This window comes from Ctenopharyngodon idella, chromosome 22, assembly GCF_019924925.1.
Source record: "Ctenopharyngodon idella isolate HZGC_01 chromosome 22, HZGC01, whole genome shotgun sequence".
Classification (NCBI taxonomy): domain Eukaryota; kingdom Metazoa; phylum Chordata; class Actinopteri; order Cypriniformes; family Xenocyprididae; genus Ctenopharyngodon; species Ctenopharyngodon idella.
The window spans coordinates 25,017,322-25,038,216 of NC_067241.1; the positions used below are offsets into that span (position 1 = coordinate 25,017,322).

General features: G+C 38.3%; 1 protein-coding gene across 1 annotated transcript in view; it reads right to left on the reverse strand.

Moving 5' to 3' along the window:
- The window catches only part of lama5 (laminin, alpha 5), a 107,501-nt gene that overhangs the window by 6,072 nt on the left and 80,534 nt on the right, over nucleotides 1–20,895 (reverse strand). The window contains 38 exon segments of the mRNA XM_051880203.1: nucleotides 358–504; nucleotides 585–774; nucleotides 904–1,046; nucleotides 1,453–1,576; nucleotides 1,727–1,891; nucleotides 1,978–2,108; nucleotides 2,190–2,333; nucleotides 3,510–3,642; nucleotides 3,732–3,874; nucleotides 3,981–4,100; nucleotides 4,196–4,358; nucleotides 4,449–4,591; nucleotides 5,694–5,847; nucleotides 5,969–6,105; nucleotides 6,278–6,460; nucleotides 7,363–7,505; nucleotides 7,594–7,779; nucleotides 8,462–8,575; nucleotides 8,699–8,798; nucleotides 8,916–9,057; nucleotides 11,107–11,261; nucleotides 11,349–11,437; nucleotides 11,440–11,464; nucleotides 11,579–11,775; nucleotides 13,487–13,657; nucleotides 13,764–13,875; nucleotides 13,992–14,102; nucleotides 14,217–14,368; nucleotides 15,177–15,317; nucleotides 15,425–15,608; nucleotides 15,691–15,791; nucleotides 15,891–16,105; nucleotides 16,924–17,004; nucleotides 17,222–17,352; nucleotides 17,529–17,642; nucleotides 19,215–19,445; nucleotides 19,971–20,054; nucleotides 20,148–20,252. Of these exon segments, the coding sequence (XP_051736163.1) occupies nucleotides 358–504; nucleotides 585–774; nucleotides 904–1,046; nucleotides 1,453–1,576; nucleotides 1,727–1,891; nucleotides 1,978–2,108; nucleotides 2,190–2,333; nucleotides 3,510–3,642; nucleotides 3,732–3,874; nucleotides 3,981–4,100; nucleotides 4,196–4,358; nucleotides 4,449–4,591; nucleotides 5,694–5,847; nucleotides 5,969–6,105; nucleotides 6,278–6,460; nucleotides 7,363–7,505; nucleotides 7,594–7,779; nucleotides 8,462–8,575; nucleotides 8,699–8,798; nucleotides 8,916–9,057; nucleotides 11,107–11,261; nucleotides 11,349–11,437; nucleotides 11,440–11,464; nucleotides 11,579–11,775; nucleotides 13,487–13,657; nucleotides 13,764–13,875; nucleotides 13,992–14,102; nucleotides 14,217–14,368; nucleotides 15,177–15,317; nucleotides 15,425–15,608; nucleotides 15,691–15,791; nucleotides 15,891–16,105; nucleotides 16,924–17,004; nucleotides 17,222–17,352; nucleotides 17,529–17,642; nucleotides 19,215–19,445; nucleotides 19,971–20,054; nucleotides 20,148–20,252 (5,304 nt within the window).

The window sequence follows — 20,895 nt, forward strand, 5'->3', positions numbered from 1 at the left end:
AAAAATATTCTTAACGGATATACTAAAATTCTTTGAAATGAGCTCAGTGGAAAGACATAGCGTACATAGCACAGTGTGACCTGTATTTTAAGTTAAAATAAATAATGGAAATAAAAATACTTCAATCTAATTAAAAAGAGACTATCTTATCCATCATTTGTGTGTGCAACTCTGCTGAAATCAATTTTGAGTCTCATTTGCTTTGCGATATTTGTGTGACCCGTTGAGCTTCTGTCTATGTAGAGCGTTTCAGTTCAGTCACTTCCATGACAGAAGATGCTGACTTTGCAGGCAGTAGACAACAAGGCAGTTCACCGGCTCTGAACAGAGCTATAGTGTCCGTAATACAGTGTTTACCATAGCTGCACTGTGGTCTGAGGGAAGTCCACCGATGTAGAGAGGAGCACCAAACTGACTCTTCCCTCCACCCGTCACCCTCTTGTTCTGGGAGTCAATGCCGTCCACTGTCAGAGAGGCCCTGTCACCCTCCACTTTCACAAACACCTGCATGATTGCATTGTCAGAATGAGAGATTTGGAAAAAAAGATTTATGTCTAAAAAACATGCCTCATCCACATACGAACCGTGTGCCACAGGCCGTCGTTGTATTTCTTTTTGCTGCGTATGCTAGTCTTCCTCTTTCCGCCATTGACCAGCAGCATCAGATGGCCATCAAACACGGAGAGCGTCATGGTTCTCTGGCCCTTCTCTCCTGCCGTGTGGAAAATCAGTCCACTTGAAGAGTTCACGCGCACACCGAGAGAGATGTGTGGCCTGCAAATTATTTTTAGTGTGTTTTTAATTAAAAACAGTACAGTACTTTAATATCAGCCATTTATCGGTTATCATTCATTCAGATTTATCATCTTAATATGGTTTAATACAGTTTTTTGAAACACTCACGCCTTGCTAAACGCTTGAGGCAGTGAATCAAATCTCAGGTGGCTATGTGAGGAGCCACTGAAATGGTGGGCGTCGACCTCCTGGACGGACACCTCACCCTGGCAGGACTTGAGCAACAATCCACTTCTCGAACTTCCATGAGGCTTATTTTCACAAACAGACATACAATAATATGATTATTTAATATTAATAATCATATAATAAAATAATATACAAAATAAATGTGAACAAAAATAAACTCTTTATGCATTCCTATTCAAATATGATTTCATACTAGCAAAATAATATAATACAATATATTCAAAATAAAAAAATGTTATTAAAATAAAGTGATTATTTCATTATTTAACATTAAGAAAACAATAATATTAATAAAATAAATTATGTTTTTATTAAAATAATATGATTCAATAATTAGCAAAATAATACAATGTTAAACAATATGATATTAAAAATAAACAAAATATATATGTGTTCTTATTAAAATAATAGGATAATTTTTACATATACAAAATAAAATAAAATATTCTTCAGTTTTTAAAACAGTACCTTTGGATTCTTTCGTCGTGGTGAATCCAGTATCTCCAGTGGGGCTGAAGCGGCGGGGCAAACAAATGTATATTTCTGTCCCTCTTGAGCTGATTTCAGATCTACAACCCTTGTTTCATCAGTTCTAAGAACACAATGCAGAAATTATAGCAGCAGATCAAACTGTAACTTTTCATACAGCTTGTACAATTTAATTTGATGATTCATTTCACATTGCCTCCATTAATCCACTCTTAACATGCTCTGCGTTGCTCACTCCCTGCATCACACACACCTCTTCATGAAGAAATTACTGAGGCAGCCGGTCAGGTTGGTGAGGCCTTTTGACTCAGGTGTGCCGCCCATGTAGGTAATTGCAGACTGCAGCGCCGGCCTGTTGGTGGCTACACTGCCAGTTTTAACTCCACTCTCAAGGACATCATCTATATAAACGCGCAACCTAAACAAAGACAGGATTGGTCTTAACCTCGTACACAATGTAACACAATGTAATTATATATCTATAAGAAACATAAAGTGGCATACCCATTTGTTTTGCGGTAAAATGCAACATAGTGACTGTTGTCATCGTTGTATGTCTTCTCAGACCTGACTCCATTTTTGCCAGTACTTACTACTACATTGCCACTGTCTAAGACCACCTGACACACATCATTCTGAAGGGAAAAAAACATTGTATGTTTTATATACTCAAAACATGACTTGATATGTGAAACTGTGATCAGTGTAATTTGTACCTGGCCTTGATGGTAAAACATGAGTCCATTTTGCTGATCTGTTCTGAAGCCGATGCCAGCATAGAAGTCGTCTGGAAGATCCTGTACATTCTCCATCTTTAAGCCTAGGTAACTTTCACCAGTGAAATGAGCCTCACGAGTAAACTGAAACAACAACACAAACACACATAAACACGTCTCAATACAGGAGAGGTCATATGCAGTGAAAACAGTAGGGTTGGGAATCATGAGGTCATCAGTTATAAAGTCAGAATTACGAGATATAAACTCACAATTGTGTGTTATAATGTCCAATTGTGAGAACTGCGAGTTTATATCTCACAATTCTGACTTTATAACTTGTAGTTGTGTTTATATCTCGCAATTCTGACTTTATATCTTGCAATTGTGTTTATATCTCAAAATTCTGACTTTATAACTTGCAATTCTGACTTTATAACTCGCAATTGTGTTTATATCTCGCAATTCTGACTTTATAACTCGCAATTGTGTTTATATCTCACAATTCTGACTTTATAACTTGTAGTTGTGTTTATATCTCGCAATTCTGACTTTATATCTTGCAATTGTGTTTATATCTCAAAATTCTGACTTTAGAACTTGCAATTCTGACTTTATAACTCGCAATTGTGTTTATATCTCGCAATTCTGACTTTATAACTCGCAATTGTGTTTATATCTCGCAATTCTGACTTTATAACTCGCAATTGTGTTTATATCTCGCAATTCTGACTTTATAACTTGCAATTGTGTTTATATCTCACAATTCTGACTTTATGACACAACTGTGAGTTTATATCTCACAATTGTTATAAACAAAGATATAAACTCACGATTGCATTATAAAGTCAGAATTGCGAGAAAAAAAAGTCAGAATTGCGAGATAAAAAGTCGCAATTACCTTGTTTATTTTTTTATTTAGTGGCGGAAACAAGCTTCCATACATTTGAATAATTTACAGAAGGTGAAGGTCTTTAACAGCCGGTAAGAAGTTCCCTAAAAATGTGCGAAATAAACTCTAAAAAAACTTCATATTGCCCAGATTTAGTTCGAAATTACATTATGCAAGTTTGTTTATATAGTCGCAATGTAACGGAAGTAGTGACAGATCATCATTGTAACCCCTAGTGAAAAAACCTATATCAGGTATATCAGGGCCTTAAGCCTTAACCATAGCAGCATTCGTTACTTCGTATCCCAGATTTCAGAGTTAACTGAGCGAATATGTTTCCTCATCGCAGAAGAACGTGGATATACCAGAACCGATCAGCAGAACTGAATGTGGATTCCCAACCCTAAAATGTATGATGAGGCACTCACCAGCAGGTCTTCTGGACATCCATGGCTGATCCCTACACTCTTCATGGTCTTAATTTGAACAAAGCTTCTCAAGGCCTTAATGGTCCTAAGGCAGCCCTTTATGGAGCCACGCTTAGGAAACATGCTCTTTAAACTGCAATGACATGTACAGATAGTTCATTACACAGCCTGTGTCCAATGGATCTAAATATGACTTCTCAATGGAAATATCTGCATTGTCACCTCTCGGGCATCTCGTCCTCTGGCACTCCACCCAGGAAGTATCTTCCTGTGAAGTTGAGCTCTTTACTGTGAAGCGTGTACATCTTCTGACGATCTAGTCTCACTAGCATTTCATTTTTCGAAAGTTGAAAGATAACATCCAACTGAAAACAAAAAAAACACAGAAAACATTCAAATGAACAAAACTTAAAGGTACAATCTTGACATTTTTTTCAGGAATAACTGGAATAAATAGAGGCTTTCACTCACAAATTTTGACTGAGCATTGCTGAGTTTCATTTTTGGGTCGGTTGTGTTGGACAACGTTCCCTCAACGTTATAGAAGACTTTCAGAAAGCCTCCATGCACCGCCACAGCCACGTACTTATCCTGAGAAGAGACAATCGATGGAGAAAAATGACATTAACATTGCACCTAAGATTCACAAAATCATACAAAAGTCAAAAAAGCTGTACGTGTCTCACCCCTCTTTGAAACGACAGCAGAATGCCATTTTGTGAGATGAGTTTGACATGCTGCTCAAACACACGGTCGTCCTTCAGAGTTTCGAACAAAACCTCAACATAGCCCGAACCATCAAAATACACTCCGTCAACTACCCATTCAGGTGTATTTGATGGCCTCGTCCTGTTTTAACACATGAAGCCAAGGAATGCACTCTCACAAAGAAGTTAACACAGATTATATCCTTCAATAAATAAATAAAACCCCTCTGACCGTGAACAAGGGACGTCATTTGTGGTGTTCATTTGGAAGGCTTGTTCAAAGTTATAGAGGCTGATTAGTTCTTGATTTAGACTTAGCAACTCCAGGCAGCCCTTGAAGAAGTTTGAAGATGTCGCATTTAGATCCACAGGAGGCTGTTTGAGAGGAAGAAGCAGAGAGATTGTGAGATTTTTCAGATAATTCTTGCTAGAGATGCACCAATATTAAAATTCTGGATGGCAAGGATATTTATTTTCATTTTATTGCAGATAAACAATGTCCAATTTTAAAATTCTATACTATTTTCTCTGGATAAATACAAAATGAAACACTAAACACTAAAATCATTCATCTTAAATGCTACAAGTGAATTTAGGCATCATAATATTATAATGTACATTGCGAATAATGGATATTAATTTTTAGATTTGCTAAAGATTTATTGACTGAGCCTGGTTTCTCCCAAGGTTTTTTTCTCCATTACTGTCAGCTGATGGGGTTTTGGTTCCTTGCCACTGTCACCTTGGATGACGACACTATTGTCTCCTGTAGAGATGCTTTAGCTGAATTATGCAATATTAACACTGTTATTTTCCTATCAAGGAAAACATCTTGGAACGCTGCTTGCTGAAAGGACCTTGTGAAGTAATTCCAGAAGGTGCTCCTTTGATTGGGTTTCAAAACATATATTTTTAGAAAAAAGATCCAAGGCACTTCTTCCAGTCCAAAAAAGTTAAAAAGCCTTTATTCACATCATGGCTCACACTAGAAACATTAACCCTCATGTGGTGTTCGGGTCGGAGTAGATTTTTTTTTTCCCCCGAAAATACTAGTTATTGTTATCACATTGGGGGGGGGGGTTCACCTTGTCACAATTGTGGTGTTCCTGGTCAAAAATGACCGGCTTACAAAAAATTGCTTATAAATCTCTCATTATGCTGATTATCAACAAATACTGGATTCAATCTGTTTGTCAACTTGTTTTCTTTCATTTAGGACTGGTTTTATATTTCTTTTTAGAACTGATCGATCGTAGGCCTTATTTATCTGAGCTTATGCACCTTAGTTTTTGAGAGAAAAAAGTGTTTTTTGTGGATAATTTTGTCAATTTTACTTTTGACCGGTAGCATATACAGTGCATCATTATAGGCTTGACAGGGAGTTCTAGGGTGTTTGCTTATTGGTTCAAGTCAAAAGTGGCCACTCCCAAGTCTCTGTTCTATTCTGCTCCATAGATAAGCGTTTAGCATTACTCACACTGAAAGTGTTGGGATAACCTCCGACATAAAACACAGTCTCCTCAGCTGGCAGGTTGAGCAGGCCATTTTCTTCTCTTGCCTCCAGGCTATGTTTAACTATATTTGTGCCATCTGGATCTATGGACATTGCTATCTGACCATACTGTAGAGTCCTGCACACACACAATACACAAATACAGTAGAAGTATAAAGTAAATAAAGCTAGAAAATAATATCAAAGAAGTCTAAGCCCAACAGATGTGTGTCGGTAATGACGGTGTGCAGGTTTCCCACCTCTCCAGGATGAGTTTGTTGAAGTGTTTACTGCTCACTTCTTGATCCATTAGCAGGTGTGCTGTATCTCCTCCCAAATTAAAGTACCAGCGCAGTTTTTTTCCTTCCAGCATCATTGCCATATAGTCCTTACTTGACTACAATACATATACAGCACAGACAAATGTGTTTATATTCACACATATTCAACTAATCATGTGTGACTTAAAACAGCTTTAAAATAATAATATAATAATACATGCAAAAGAGTGCAATTTGCACAACATATAAAAGGTACAAATCACTGTTAGGCTGAGGAAGTTGGCTTACGTTTTTGTTTCCAAGGTAGAAGACAAACTGGGGTTTGGTGGTTTCAGTTTGTCGTCGTCTACGTGCGTCACGTGGTAGCTTGACGTACAGTTGTAGTGATGAATAGGCTGCCAGGTCGGCCACGTTACTGGGCCTCCTCACTTGTACTCCTGAGTTACCATTAAACTGCATTGACACGGCCACCTGAAGGAAAGAAAGTCGAGTCATTGCCTGTAGCACCACTTTATGGAATACTGAAAATACTTTTGTATCTTGTAGAGCTGCACGATTAATCATTAAAAGATCAAGATCTCGATTCAAACACCCACTCGATCTTATTCCTTAATGACAACGATTCGGCTAGTATGTCTTTATTAAAGCTTTGACAAGTGCATCTCATACTCAGATCTGCCGCTGAGCCAGAGAGAGCAGTTGTCATGTGTAGGTATGAAACAGCTTCACAGTCTGAAACAGTCTACTCAACAACACAGTATCAATATTTCAGTGCTACAATAACTCAAATTATCACAAAAGTACTGGTATAAAAGTTTATATTTCGGATATAAACACTGATGTCTACGGTAACGATCAAAATAGAGTAAAATCACCTTTTGAAAGTAACTTGACACTGAAAATAAAGATCGATTATACCGTTACACCAGTAGGTGGCGACAAGTGACTGTTCAAAAATGTATTTGCCATTGAATCGTTCATTCAAGAGATTTGTTCAAAAACAATGATTCATCCAGTAATGAAACAAGTAAAGTCTCTAATTCCGAGAGCACGTGAAGGCAGCAAAAGGTCTTTAGCATCCTTGTTAGCTCGCCCGATTCCTATGCCGGAGATGAACGAAATAAAAAACGAAATAAGTTACGTAAACAATAAAAAGCTCCTTGTGGTTTCTCGGTTTGATAGATTTGAGCAACCATAAACGACGCAAAACATAGGAATTTTGAGTTTATGATAGGATTCCTATATAGAAAAATCACTCCCTGCCCTCCAGCCGCATTTTGCGTGCAGCAATGACGTCATGTGCAAACAACCTATTGCGATTCTCAATTTATTCAGAATCGTGCAGCAAAATTGAGACTTTTGAAAAGCTGTACCTTGTTGGCAGCGTTGCGAGCCTTCTCAATGAGCTGGCGGATCCTCTGGATGCTGTCGGAGATGTTGGACGGCTGAAATGAGGTGTTCTGCAGACGATTCAACTTCTTTATCAGCTGAGGAAGAGTGTCACTCAGTGCCACCACTGCAGGAACATGGAAACACATTGGACTGTACGTGAAAGGCAGGTCAAGATCACACATGCTCACTCACGAGCGCTCACTCACACACACCTGACGTGTTAGCGTCATCGAGGGCTTTGTTGATATCGTCGCTGGTGGTGTTGGAGTCTCCGTACTGCTTCTGCCATTCCTCCAGCTGCTTTTGAATCGGAGCCAGCGCATCGCTAACATTAGTCACCGTGTTGTTAGCCTTCTCCACTGCACTTTTAGCTGCTGTGATGTTGTTCGCTATGTCTTCTGCAACACATTTCAATGACAATGTTTAGGTCATGGTTTTGATTCAATAAAGCTAAACTTGCAGTCTCTCGACAGACTCAAATATATACATTAGCGTTCAAAAGTTTGTGGTCAATACGATTTTCTTTTTAAAGAATTAATGCTATTATTCAGCAAGGAGGCATTAAATTGATCAAAAGTGATAGTAAAAAGACATTTATAACAGAATCCTGAAAAAAATGTATCACTTTTCCACTAAAATATGAAGCAGCACAACTTTTTTCAACATTGATAATAATAAGAAATATTTTTTAAACATCAAATCATCATATTAGAATGATTTCTGAAGGATCATGTGACACTGAAGACTGGAGTAATGATGCTGAAAATTCAGCTTTACCATCACAGGAATAAATTACATTTTAAAATATATTTATATAGTATATATTTTATATAGTATATATTTAAAATATATTTATATAGTATATATTCAAATAGAAATTAGTTATTTTAAATTATAATACTATTTCACAATATTACTGTTTTTATTGTATTTTTGGTCAAATAAATGCAGCCTTGGTGAGCATAAGAGACTTCTTTCAAAAACATGAAAACATTTTACTGACCACAACATTATGAATGGTAGTCTATTTATTTAGCTTGTTAATTGCTAGGTCACAATGGACCTTGGAAGACCTCTGACCTCGGCTGACTTTGAGGCCATCCTGAATGTTCTTTAGGTCTTGGAGCATCTTCTCTTTCTTCTTTTCAGCATCCTGCAAACGTTTCTGTATGGAGTCCAAGCGTGGCTTTAAACCTGACAAAGATATAGTAGAGGCCAACATTAGACAAGAGGTTCACAACAACAAAAATGTACCTTGAGAAAAGTTTGCAAAGTGGCGGTTAAATCCAGATCCAGAGAGGAGTTTGATGTTCTTACTTTGACTTCTGTTATTCAGTTTCTCTGCTTCCTTCACAAGTTCAGTACTCTGATTCTTCAGTTCAGCAGCTTGTAGGGAAAGGTCTTTGTCCTTTATGCTCTAGATCATATAAAAAAATGAATAAACTGTTAGTGTATGTATTCATGTTTAAAGATTAATGAAGACACATTAATAAAGGAGCATTGATGTGCGTGAAGCGTGTGTGGTTGACTGTACCTCCAGAGCCTCAGTAGAAGCTTCATTGGCTTTCTTAGCAGCAGCCTCAGCTTCCAGGATACTGTTTATAATGTTAGTGTACGCGCGAGATGCGTTCAGAGCACGCTGTATGAAGCCATCTTGATTGGTGCCAGATATCAGACTGCAAATCAACAAACACATGGCCACAGGGCAATGTTAAAACACATTCAACATATTAGAAGAGGTCACATTAGTATGTGCACAATATATGTCCAAGCAGACATATCGACAAATACCAAAGACTTTAGATATAGAAAGATGGTGCACTCATATTACTATCAATGAGAGAAAGTGCAACGCGCAATATGGTGGAATAAGTCCCGCCATCAAAGAAATAGAGCCAATCTCCAAATGGTAAAGTTAGAAGCTCCGGTTGCTATAGAAACAGACAGTGTTCAGAGACACGCTTAGGACTGGTCCAGCCTAAAAAGTGCAGTTTTGGTCATGATTTGAGCGTTTAGAAAAAACAAAATTTATGAGACAGTTGTTGTCAGATTTCATTGGTGAAAATGATATTTAATCATATGCTTGGTGAACAGCTTTGGAGAATTTGATGTTTCCCCATTCAAAGAGAAAAGGGACTGTACTTGCAGACTAAAATAGCCATTTCAAAGATGGCCGCCTAGCGAAATGATTTGTCTTAAAGGGACTTTGCTAATACTCAGGCATTTTGAGATTATTTGACTGTTTCTCTTGGTTTCCTCAGGTCTGTCTCAAAATGTACCTGTCAACTGATGATGAATGCTTTCTTATTTCAATTTTGTTATTGAGTAGCACTGTGCTAAAATTTTAGTCAATGCACTGCATAATTTTATTTCAGTTTATGTCCTTTAATGCATTTTTTTTTCCTTTTTATTTTTTTTAATTAATCATGGCCATTTTTATGTTACTTTAATTATTTTAAAATTGTCTTTACTGTCTTCTTTGTTTTAATGTCTGTGTAAAGCGCTTTTTAAATGATGAATGTGTATGAAATGTGTTCTATAAATAAACTTGCTTTGTGTAAAATGTGTAAAAAATTACTTAAAATATTGTGTAAAATAACTGTTCACTTCAGCAACTTTGTGGATGTATCCTTTGCTACAATTTAATTATATAACAGGCATTACATTGGCCATCAGACTAGTATCTAGACACTAACCTCAGAATTGTCCATTAAGAGGACGTTTACACGACAAGAAATGGAAAACTTTTTATGAGTTTTGGCTGTTAATTTACATGACATTATCATTTTGGGGGCCTTTGGGGGAACTTTTGAAAATGGGTTTCAAAGTGCAAGTTTTTGAAAATGATAATGTTATCATCTCCATGTAAACTACAAAGATGCCAATTTGTGAAAATGGTGATGTCATGCGCATGCATATTAGCCCTCCAAAGGGCACTACGGAGTGAAAACAATCATGGCCGCCATATTGAAGGGTCGTTCCAAACCGAAGAGCTCAAAACCTTTGGAATGAAGGATTTCGAAGGGTACAACTGCTGGACAACTTCGGGCCCCCATGATCCTTTGCACAGGGAAGTTGTTTGACGTCACAGAATGGGTACAGGAGGCTCGGAGTTCGATTTTACCTATAAATGTATGTATAGTATTTTTCTATACTACTGTAATATTTATACGAGTTAGACTTTATGGTCAAAATGACATTGTAGCTACTTCAACAAAAATACTTTACAGCTACCTTTATCAGTTCATTCAAATGTTTCAAATACATTGACACAATATACCTTATATTGAACGTAAAAGACCGGCAGTAGCTTATAATGTTACTACAGTAAATGAATGCGTATTAATACAAAGAGTACACCAGGGGAAAAAAGATGAGGGCGCCTCCTTGATTGTCTCGTTAAGATGACGCAGAAGTGCGTTCCAAAAAAAAGTATATATATACTCTGGAGGGTAAACCCTTTCAAGGGATTAGGGCCTTTCCGCATGGAACGCAGGGTCAGTCTATAGGTTAGTAGTGTTTCTTTACAAAGCGACATCGCCAACTACTGGCCTGGCATGAACAATACTGCAGTTTTCAGTCATTTTCGCAGGATTGTTTTCACAATGTTGTCTTCTGTACGCAATAAACGCAAAGGAAAAACTTTCAATTTTTAGTACATCGTTGCTGTGTAAACGTACCCTAAAAACCCCATATAAGTTGACCACTACAATAAAGACACACACCTGGAAAGATTCTTGGCGAGCTGGTCCAGCATTTCAGCGTGTTTCTCTGCAGCCTCCACCAGGGGAATTTTATTGGCGGAGGGAGCGTACTTTTGCACCTTCTCAGCTAAGGGCTGTCTCGCTCCATCCAACTGAGCGGCCAGACGCTCATAATCCTGATAACATGAACATCCAGAGACATCATGCATGTGCTCAGGGAGGTTCATTTATGGTAAATACAGAAATGTTATGATTCTCTGTACCTCTTTGGCGTCCTGGAGCATGGAGAGCAGGTCGTTGACCTGGGCCACACCATCCTCTGCCATCTTCAGCTGGTCCTCCACCTCCTCTGCTTCTCATGAAGTTTATTTATTATTTTCTAGAAAAACAATAATGTGCTTTTGAATGGAACTGCAGATGAATCTCTACGCAGATGAATGAATGATGTGTGGCCAATTCAACTCAAACTGTGTCAGTGTGTTTGAATGATTACCTGGAGCTCCTCCATGCGTTTCTGGTTAACATTGTTGGCTTCTACGGTGTTTGCGGTGTGGTTGACGGCCTCATTCAGGGCGTCTCTCAGGTCCATCAGCTGCTGATTGAACTGGTTCAGTTTGTTTTTGACATTCTCTGCCACAGCCTCATTATTTAACGTCCGGTTTGTAATCTCATTTTTCACACGATCTACCACTACAGAGAGACAACAACTATGTAAAAACATGTAGCACACTTATAAATGTGGATACAAAAGTTTCAGCTTTTTATTTTTTAAAAATAAAAATGTTCATTTTTCAGTAACACTTTATTTGAAGCCTTTATGTATAATGCATTGTAAAAGTATTCATAATGTACATAGTTATGCGTGATATTTTCTTCATAAATAATTGTAACCAAACTTAAAATGCATTATAATATTTGCAGATTCCTTGTTATCTGGCTGTTTGTGATGTGTTTGTAATGCATTATACTTTCTAAAGGTGTAACAGTGAATACATAACTATTATAATGCATTACAACTGTGATTACAATTATTCATGAGATGCATTACATGGTGCATTTCGAGGCATAATTAGTGCATTAAAACTGCTTTTATAATGCATTATACACTATATTGCCAAAAGTTTTGGGACGCCTGCAATTTAATGACATCCCATTCCTAATCCGTAGGGTTTAATATGGAGTTGGCCCACCCTTTGCAGATATAACAGCCTCAACTCTTCTGGGAAGGCTTTCCACAAAGTTTAGGAGTGTGTTTATCGGAATTTTTGACCATTCTTCTAGAAGCACATTTGTGAGGTCAGGCACTGATGTTGGGCGAGAAGGCCTGGCTCACAGTCTCCGCTCTAATTCATCCCAAAGGTGTTCTATTGGGTTGAGGTCAGGACTCTGTGCAGGCCAGCCAAGTTCCTCCACACCAAACTCGCTCATCCATGTCTTTATAGACCTTGCTTTGTGCACTGGTGCGCAGTCATGTTGGAACAGGAAGGGGCCATCCCCAAACTGTTCCCACAAAGTTGGGAGCATGAAATTGTCCAAAATGTCTTAGTATGCTGAAGCATTTAGAGTTCCTTTCACTGGAACTAAGGGGCCAAGCCCAACCCCTGAAAAACATCCCCACACCATAATCCCCCCTCCACCTAACTTTACAGTTGGCACAATGCAGTCAGGCAAGTACTGTTCTCCTGGCAATCGCCGAGCCCAGACTCGTCCATCGGATTGCCAGACAGAGAAGCGTGATTCGTCACTCCAGAGAACATGTCTCCACTGCTCTAGATTCCAGTGGTGGCGAGCTTTACACCACTGCATCCGATGCTTTGCATTGCACTTGGTGATGTAAGGCTTAGATGCAGCTGCTCGGCCATGGAAACCCATTCCATGAAGCTCTCTAAGCACTGTTCTTGAGCTAATCTGAAGTTGCTGTTGTTCCCAATTGCTTCCACTTTGTTATGATACCATTAACAGTTGACCATGGAATATTTAGTAGTGAGGAAATTTCACAAGTGGACTTATTGCACAGGTGGCAACCTATCACGGTACCACGCTTGAATTCACTGAGATCCTGAGAGTGACCCATTCTTTCACGAATGTTTGTAGAAGCAGTCTGCATGCCTAGGTGCTTGATTTTATACACATGTGGCCATGGAAGTGATTGGAACACCTGAATTCAATGATTTGGAGGGGTGTCCCAATACTTTTGGCAATAAAGTGTATATAAAGGCTTTAAGTAAAGTGTTACCCATTTTTCCAATGCAACATCAAGTACTTATAAAGGGTTATAAGCTTAGAAAAGGTTATAAAATGATCAGTTAAATGTTACACAATAAAATGAAAGTAGCTGAGGTTGGTAATTTCTTATACATCTTATAGATTTTTTATAGACTCAGCCTGTCCTGTCACTCACACTTGTTGGCTTGTTCCAGCTCCTTTTCTGCTAGTCTCATCTGGAAGTCAAAGCCCCTGAAGCGCATCTCTCTGAGCATGGACTGCACCTCTGCTATCTTTCTAGCCAGATCCTGCTCATCGGTCACATTGGTCCCATTCTGCTCAGTCCGGTTCAACTGCAGTATAATATCTGGGCAGATGCAGAAAAGTGTTAGTTTGTGATATTTAAGTATAAAGGGTAAATGTAATAAGGCTTTTTTTTCCCAAGTGTCTGTTCTACTTTGTCACACTCCCACCTTTCACTTCTCCCATGATGCCTTTGATGAATCCAAGCAGGTCTTGTGCTCTAGTGTGTGTGGAGTTAGTGTTGTCCTCTAAAGCATCTCCTTTCTTCTGTGTGACTGAGGCCTAATACACAGACACACAAAAACACTTAGTCAATATGGTCAAATGGTTTTATGGTCCCTTTTAGACATTGATGGTTTGAAAATAGAATAGGTTCATCTGATGGTATGTTCTCAAACCTTTTCCCCTAACTCTTTAATATCCAAGTCGATGACTTGCAGCTCTCCCTCCAGCACATCAGCACGGTTCCTGCTCTCGTCCAGAGTGCTGTTGTAGTTTCTTATGGCATTCTGTGGCATAAAATTATAGTTAGTTATCATTATAATACATACATAACTAATGTGGGCAAATCCTAAAACGTAAAAGTCTGAGAGAGTGTTGGTGTCTGAAAGAGAGAGACTCACAGCAATTTCCTCTATAGATGCATTGAGGCGGTTTAGTTGAGTCCAGGCGATTGAGCTGGCATTGAGGCTGGTCAGCTGATTGGCAACGGACTGATAAATCTCGTTTATCTTGTCCAGATCCTTCAGCAGCACCATCACACAGCTGTCACAGACTAAATACATAATGCAAAACAATCACTGATCAGTGAAATGAACTGCGAAGCAGTGTTTTGAAATCACCCATCTAGATTTTCCCATCCCCATCACTAGATATTGTTGAATAAAGTCGTTATTTAGTTTTTTTGGTGCACAAAAAGTATTCTCGTCGCTTCATAACATTAAGGTTGAACCACTGTAGTCACATGAACTTTTTTAAATATGTCTTTAGTACCTTTCTGGGCACTGAAAGTGTAAATTAACTTGCTGGGAATAGAGCCATCAGATTTTATAAAAATATTTTAATTTGTGTTCTGAAGATGTACGAAGGTCTTACGGGTGTGGAACGACATGAGGGTGAGTAATTAATGACGCAATTTTCATTTTTGGGTGAACTAACCCTTTATGGTATACCTTTAGAGTCTTTGTAGCGTGCTAAGAGACAACGTTACCTGGAAATCCAGCCCTGAACTGCAGCACAGCAGAGATATTTGTTTGAACTACACCCTCTACTCTACAGACGTGAATTTGCATTTCCTTCAGCCTGAGGTTTATTCATTTCACTTTTGGTATGAAAGGGCAGTGTGTAACGCAATATTGTAATGCATTACTTTTAAAAGTAACTTTCCCCAACACTGGTAATAAATGCCTTTACAGTGATTTTTGATCAATTTAATGCATCCTTGCTGAATAAAAGTATTAACTTCTTAAAAACAAATCTTACTGACCTCAACCTTTTGAACGGTATCGTAAAAAATGAGTGAGCAAATGAATGAATAAATAAGTGAGTGAATAAAGTGTGTTGTCCAGTGAAGCAGTACTCACCCTCACAGCGCAAATTTGCTCCATGATGCACTGGGACACTGTGTTGAGTAAGACATGTGTCACACTGCTTCCCTGTTAGACCTGTTGTGCAGTGGCACTCTCCTGTGCGAGGGTCACAGCGACCTCCCCTACACTCACACTCTACAGACCACACACACACACACACACACACACACCCCTCTCTCATTAAAACAACTGATAATGTGTAATATCTCCTCCTGTTTTGTGTATGTGTGCTTTAGACTCACTCTTGCAGCCATTAGGGCTGTAGCCCCAGTAACCCGGAGCACACTGGCGGCAGTTCGGTCCGTTGACCCCAGGCCGACAGGCACACGAGCCGTTAACAGGATCACACGGCTGAACCAATGCAGCTGCTGCATCACAATCACACTTACGGCAACCAGTGCAGGAATCAAAGCCAAATGCCCCATCCTAAACAACAACAAAAAACATTACTACCATCAACTACTGAGACAAAACAATAAATAAAGACAAACATGATATGCAGACATACCTCACAGCGGTCACAGTGGGATCCCACCACACCAGACTTACAGTGACACTGTCCGGTGTGAGGGTCACAATGTGCAGTGCCACAAGGAGAACAGTTGCATCCTGGGTAGTGCAGTTGGGCGGGAAAAACACAGTCATAAGAACACTGTAAACACCTTCCAGACGACAGATGTGCTTTAGAGTATATAAAAGTTGCCTTACGGGTGCAGTTCTTTGCCTTGATGGCATCACCGTAGAAACCAGGGGCGCAGATTTCACAGTGCGGCCCAGCGGAGTTGTGCATGCAGCTCTGACACACGCCCGTCAAAGGGTGGCAGTCGCTGAACAGCATGTTGGGGTCTGAGTTTCCACTGCAGTTGCACGGCTGGCATGTGCTGCCAATCACCATTGGATTTCCATAGTAACCGGGTGCACACCTGCATTATGTAGAAAATAAGTAATTTAGTGATTTTCATTTATGAATTTCTAATTGACTAATTAATTAATAATATATTATTTTTTAAATGTAAATTTTTTAAATTATTTTTATTGCATTTTTATTTTTATTTTAGGAGTGTCAAACAATTAAATTTTTTAATCTAATTGTTTACATGATGTGCTGTGATTAATTAATCTAATTAATCACAAATTAATCACATCAAATTTGGCTGAGAAATTACCCCAAAAGATCACTTAAAGTCATTATTGTGTTAAATTAGAAAAGTATCAAATAGGCATAACAAAAAGTAGCTTCAGAAAAAAAAAAAAATTTGATTGATAGAATTTATTACGCATAAACTAATTTTTTAACCATAATTAGAATTGCCATGTAGGCATATTTACAGACTGTTTATTGCAGCTCAGAGGTGGAATGAATGCATATAATACGATTTCATTTTTAGGTGAACTATTCCTTTAATTTTTATTATGGAAATATTCAATAATTTAAAAAAAAAAAAAAAGTGATACTCTAAATAAGAAACTTAGTAGGTGGCAGTTGAGTCATTGAGTCATTCATTAATTTGATTTATGAAAACAGCTGATTAATTCAGGAATTAAGTAAATGGCTCTCTTTATGAAGTGCATCAATCATTTTAATGTGCTATTTTTTCCATAACTAAATAATTACATTAGCATGTTAAATCACCAACCCTATTTTATTTATATTTATTATTATGAAAAATAAAAATATTATTAATTTATAATAAATTGTCAATGAATGAAAATAAAAGAAGTGAATGTTTCATAACTGTACCTCTCACACTTGGATCCAGCATAGCCAGGCATACACAGACACTGCATTTGATTGGGCCTCTCCACACAGCGAATGGCAAAACTGATAACAAGACCAAACAGACAACATCCTTTACTCTGAGAATGAGGCATGCTGGGATATCCAGCACTGAAATCAACTCTTATTGTTGGTTGAAGACAAAAAAAAGCAGGAAGAAACTGGCACAAGCAAATCAACAGCAGAAAAACTAAGAAAAATAGGTTTGAGAAGAACAGGAAATAATAAATAAGTTGCTGAAATGACGAAATAGAGCACTGACTTGTTTGAAGCCACTTGCAGCGGGCAGGGGCAGCTGGAGCAGGACACCGCCTGGCCATCAACCGTGTTGTTACCGTGAAAACCGCCCTGGCACTTCTCACAATGGTTTCCAGCAGTATTGTGGCGGCAGTTCTGTGTATAAAGAGTTAAACTTTCAGTAAATGCCTAATTGAACCTCTGAGTTTTCCATTCTTGGATTTACGAGTTTGTTTTCCATGACATTTTACATTTTACTATATCCATTGGAATGTGCAATAGCAATATATCGCCCATGTTGAAGTCTGTTATGTGATTTATATATGACTCACCACACATATCCCAGAGCCATCCAGACACTGATCAGAGTGACCGTTACAGTTGCAGGGGACGCACTTCCCGAGGAACAGCCCTTTAGTGTCTCTGTAGTAGCCTGGAGCACATTGCTGAGAGCAGAAGATGAAGAAATGAACATGTTAACAATATCAAAACTCAGTTTGAACAACTGCACAATATTCTCTTTTTAATAATTACTTGTATTGTGTTACTCTGTATTTCTGATGGGATGGGTAATAAAATGCCAGACTGACTATTCTGATGTGAATGTATGATATGTGAATTGCTATTGTGGAAACGTGGAAGTGAACCGCTATTGATGACGTACGATTCGACAAAACTGTGTGTTTGTGTCCGTCTCACTCGCTTTCCTAACAAGAGTGACTGATGCACTGCAAGCAGAGAGAATGTATTTCTTCGGCTTGCCTTCAGCAGAAACTGACACTTGCTGTACATTCGCAGCAGATAGACACAAGACTGTTGTGTGCCGGCACTGATGCAAACGCACCTCGGTTCAGACCCAAATAATATTATGTGAACTAGTGTTGTCAAAAATATAGTTATTTCGATATGTATTGAGACTGAAATATCTGAAACGGTTCCAATACTCCTTTTCTGCAGTATCGGTACACTGATATCAGCTACGCATTCTCGCTCTCTCCTCTCTCCGATCGGTGAATTTACAGTTTGACACACACCCACCTCCTATCACTCACTCGTCTCAATTGCTCCGGTTTTAGTAGTGCTTGTGTTGCGCAAAATTTTACTCATTCCCGCAGGTTTCGCACTCACACCAAAAGCACACGCACCACAATAGAAGTGGTGCACACTTAAAGCCGCATCTCAAACAGCTCACAAGTACCAAATTGAGATGTTTTTCGTGTCATTTCACTCTTAAACAGTCAAATACACAATAATATGTCAAAATGTCCGTCTTGGCTAGCATAAACACAGACAGTTTGGGAAAGTAAGTAGTTGAGAAAGATAGCATAAGCTCTTAAAGTGACATCAGCCTAATAAACCTGCTGCTGTCTGTCATTTTAATCAAAAAACAAAAAAGAAAATCACTCACTGCTCTTGTAACTGTAATTGTAAGCAATAATCTGCATTTAATTTTTACAATGAAAACTATCCAGTGTTATTTTTTTTAAAATTTAATTACCTTATTTAAATTCTGTAGTTTCTTACCTGAATACTACTGTTAGACCCACGTGAAAAACCTAAAGCAATATTTATTCTAATCTATTTACTTCTGCTATTGTTTGCAATTTGTTTATTTGTTCATTTTTTATTACTGACTGTTTACTTGTCTTTTTTTGTGTAAATTTAATTCAGTTTCAAATAAAGCCTCCATGTGCTGTGTGAAAGCTATTGCAGCAAAATTACTCAAATTATTAAAAAATGATAAGATAATAATAAAAAATATCTGTATGACAGTGTATATGGCAGTTTTTCCTGTGGTATCGAAAATGGTATCGAATATCGGTATTTTTCAAGGTATCGTATCGTATCGAAGTTAGAAACTCCAGTATTGTGACAACACTAATATGATCACAGGGGAAGGGAGGAGCAGTTGAACTCTGGTTCAGACCAGGCAATATTCACACAGATCCTCTAAAAGGCATTAAATTATAGAATAGATGTGATTGTATAAAATCTACGTGTTTGTTAAAGCACACTACCTGACAGGAGTCTCCTAGATAGTGTCCTGGGCACAGACAAATTTCAACATTGTTGGCGTGGCGTCCAGAGGGCTGGTTCTCTGCCACCTCCAGCACAGCAGCGTGCAGTGACACGGACAGGGCAGACTGAGAGTGCAGTGCTCTGATCTGCAGGGACTCCAGCGCCACCAACACCATCATCAACTCCTCGCGGGACACAGAGTTCCCAGTCTGAGCGTGCCTGAAACTCTCCTTTAAATGAGAAAGAGGAAAGTTGAGTTACAACAGCTGAGCGTACACAGCAAAATCCCCAGAGTTAAATCAACTCTGCTCAGAGAACATATGGTCCCTCTCTACATAGAATTAAAGTAACACTGAAGCAGAGTTAAAGTTAATGAGATAATATGCTGTTTGTGGAGTTGTTTAATCAGATCTTGAGAGATTTAACGTCTTTTATCTTCAGCTGATTTCATCTAAGGCTGTGGCTGGAAGTCCTTTGTAGTTATTGTGTTTTTCAGTGATTATGCTTGTTAACAGCAGGTGTTAATCACTAATGCTCAATCATAACTTAATCACTTAATCAACTCTGCTTCAGTGTTACTTTAACACTATATACAGAGGGACCGTATGTAATCTGAGCAGAGTTGATTTGACTCTTGGGATTTTGCTGTGTATAATTTGTGGAATTATTTTGTACACACACGTACAAACATTTCAGTTTGTTCATGTCTGCAGACCATATTCTTTTTTTGTAGTGTTTGTTACTCATTTCCTCACCTCCACCAGGTGGACGATCCCCTCATGAGGGTCTTCAGGAGAGGAATACTCTCTTTCCATGTACACCAGAGTCATCTGATTGCCCTGCAAACACACAAAGATTTTCAGTTAGGCTGAACTTCAAATTTATGTAAAGATTCTAAATAAACTTGACAGAATGAGATTCTATGCTTGTACCTTGAGTATAATGTCTGGCCGTATGGTCTCGACCATCAGAAAAGCATCACCTCGCATCGTTTGAGTATGCAAGCGGTAGCGCAGATAGCCGCCGTAGGACGACACCTACACATACACATGTGAAAGAGAACACAAAATCAGGTTAAAGAGGACGTATTATGATTTCTTACATTTTCAACTTTCTTTGTGTAAAAAGGTCTGCAAAATTACAAAGCACAAAGTCCACCCCAAAAAGAGTGTAAGATCAGTAAGCAGTTTCTGAACTCCCTGAAACACCTCCTTTGTAGTCTTGTTTTTTTTTCCATGAATGTAAATGTCACAATATTCCTCATTTAAAGAGGTCATGATTTGCATTTTTTTTTAAATTATTTTGTTTCCTGAGGTGCACTTATAATGTTAGTATGATTTTTACATTAAAAATTGTCATAATTTAGAAATAAAAGGCCATTTTCTACCCTGATTTTAGCCCTCTGATTTGAACGCTCTGTTTGAAGGGGCGTGTCTGCTATGAGACTTCAGTGTAAAAGCCCACTGCTGTGATTGGCTAACATCTTTGCATATGAAATAAGTATTACACATGGAACTCTATCGAAAACTTTTAATATGTTTTTACTATTACAGCTGTCGATATTAACTAATCGTGAAGAGTGTTGATTATAGCATTATATTTAGATCCACTCCCGTCACACAAAATTTTGCAGTGATGAGCAATGTAGCTGGTGACAGACATGTCTGTTGAGCGCATTAA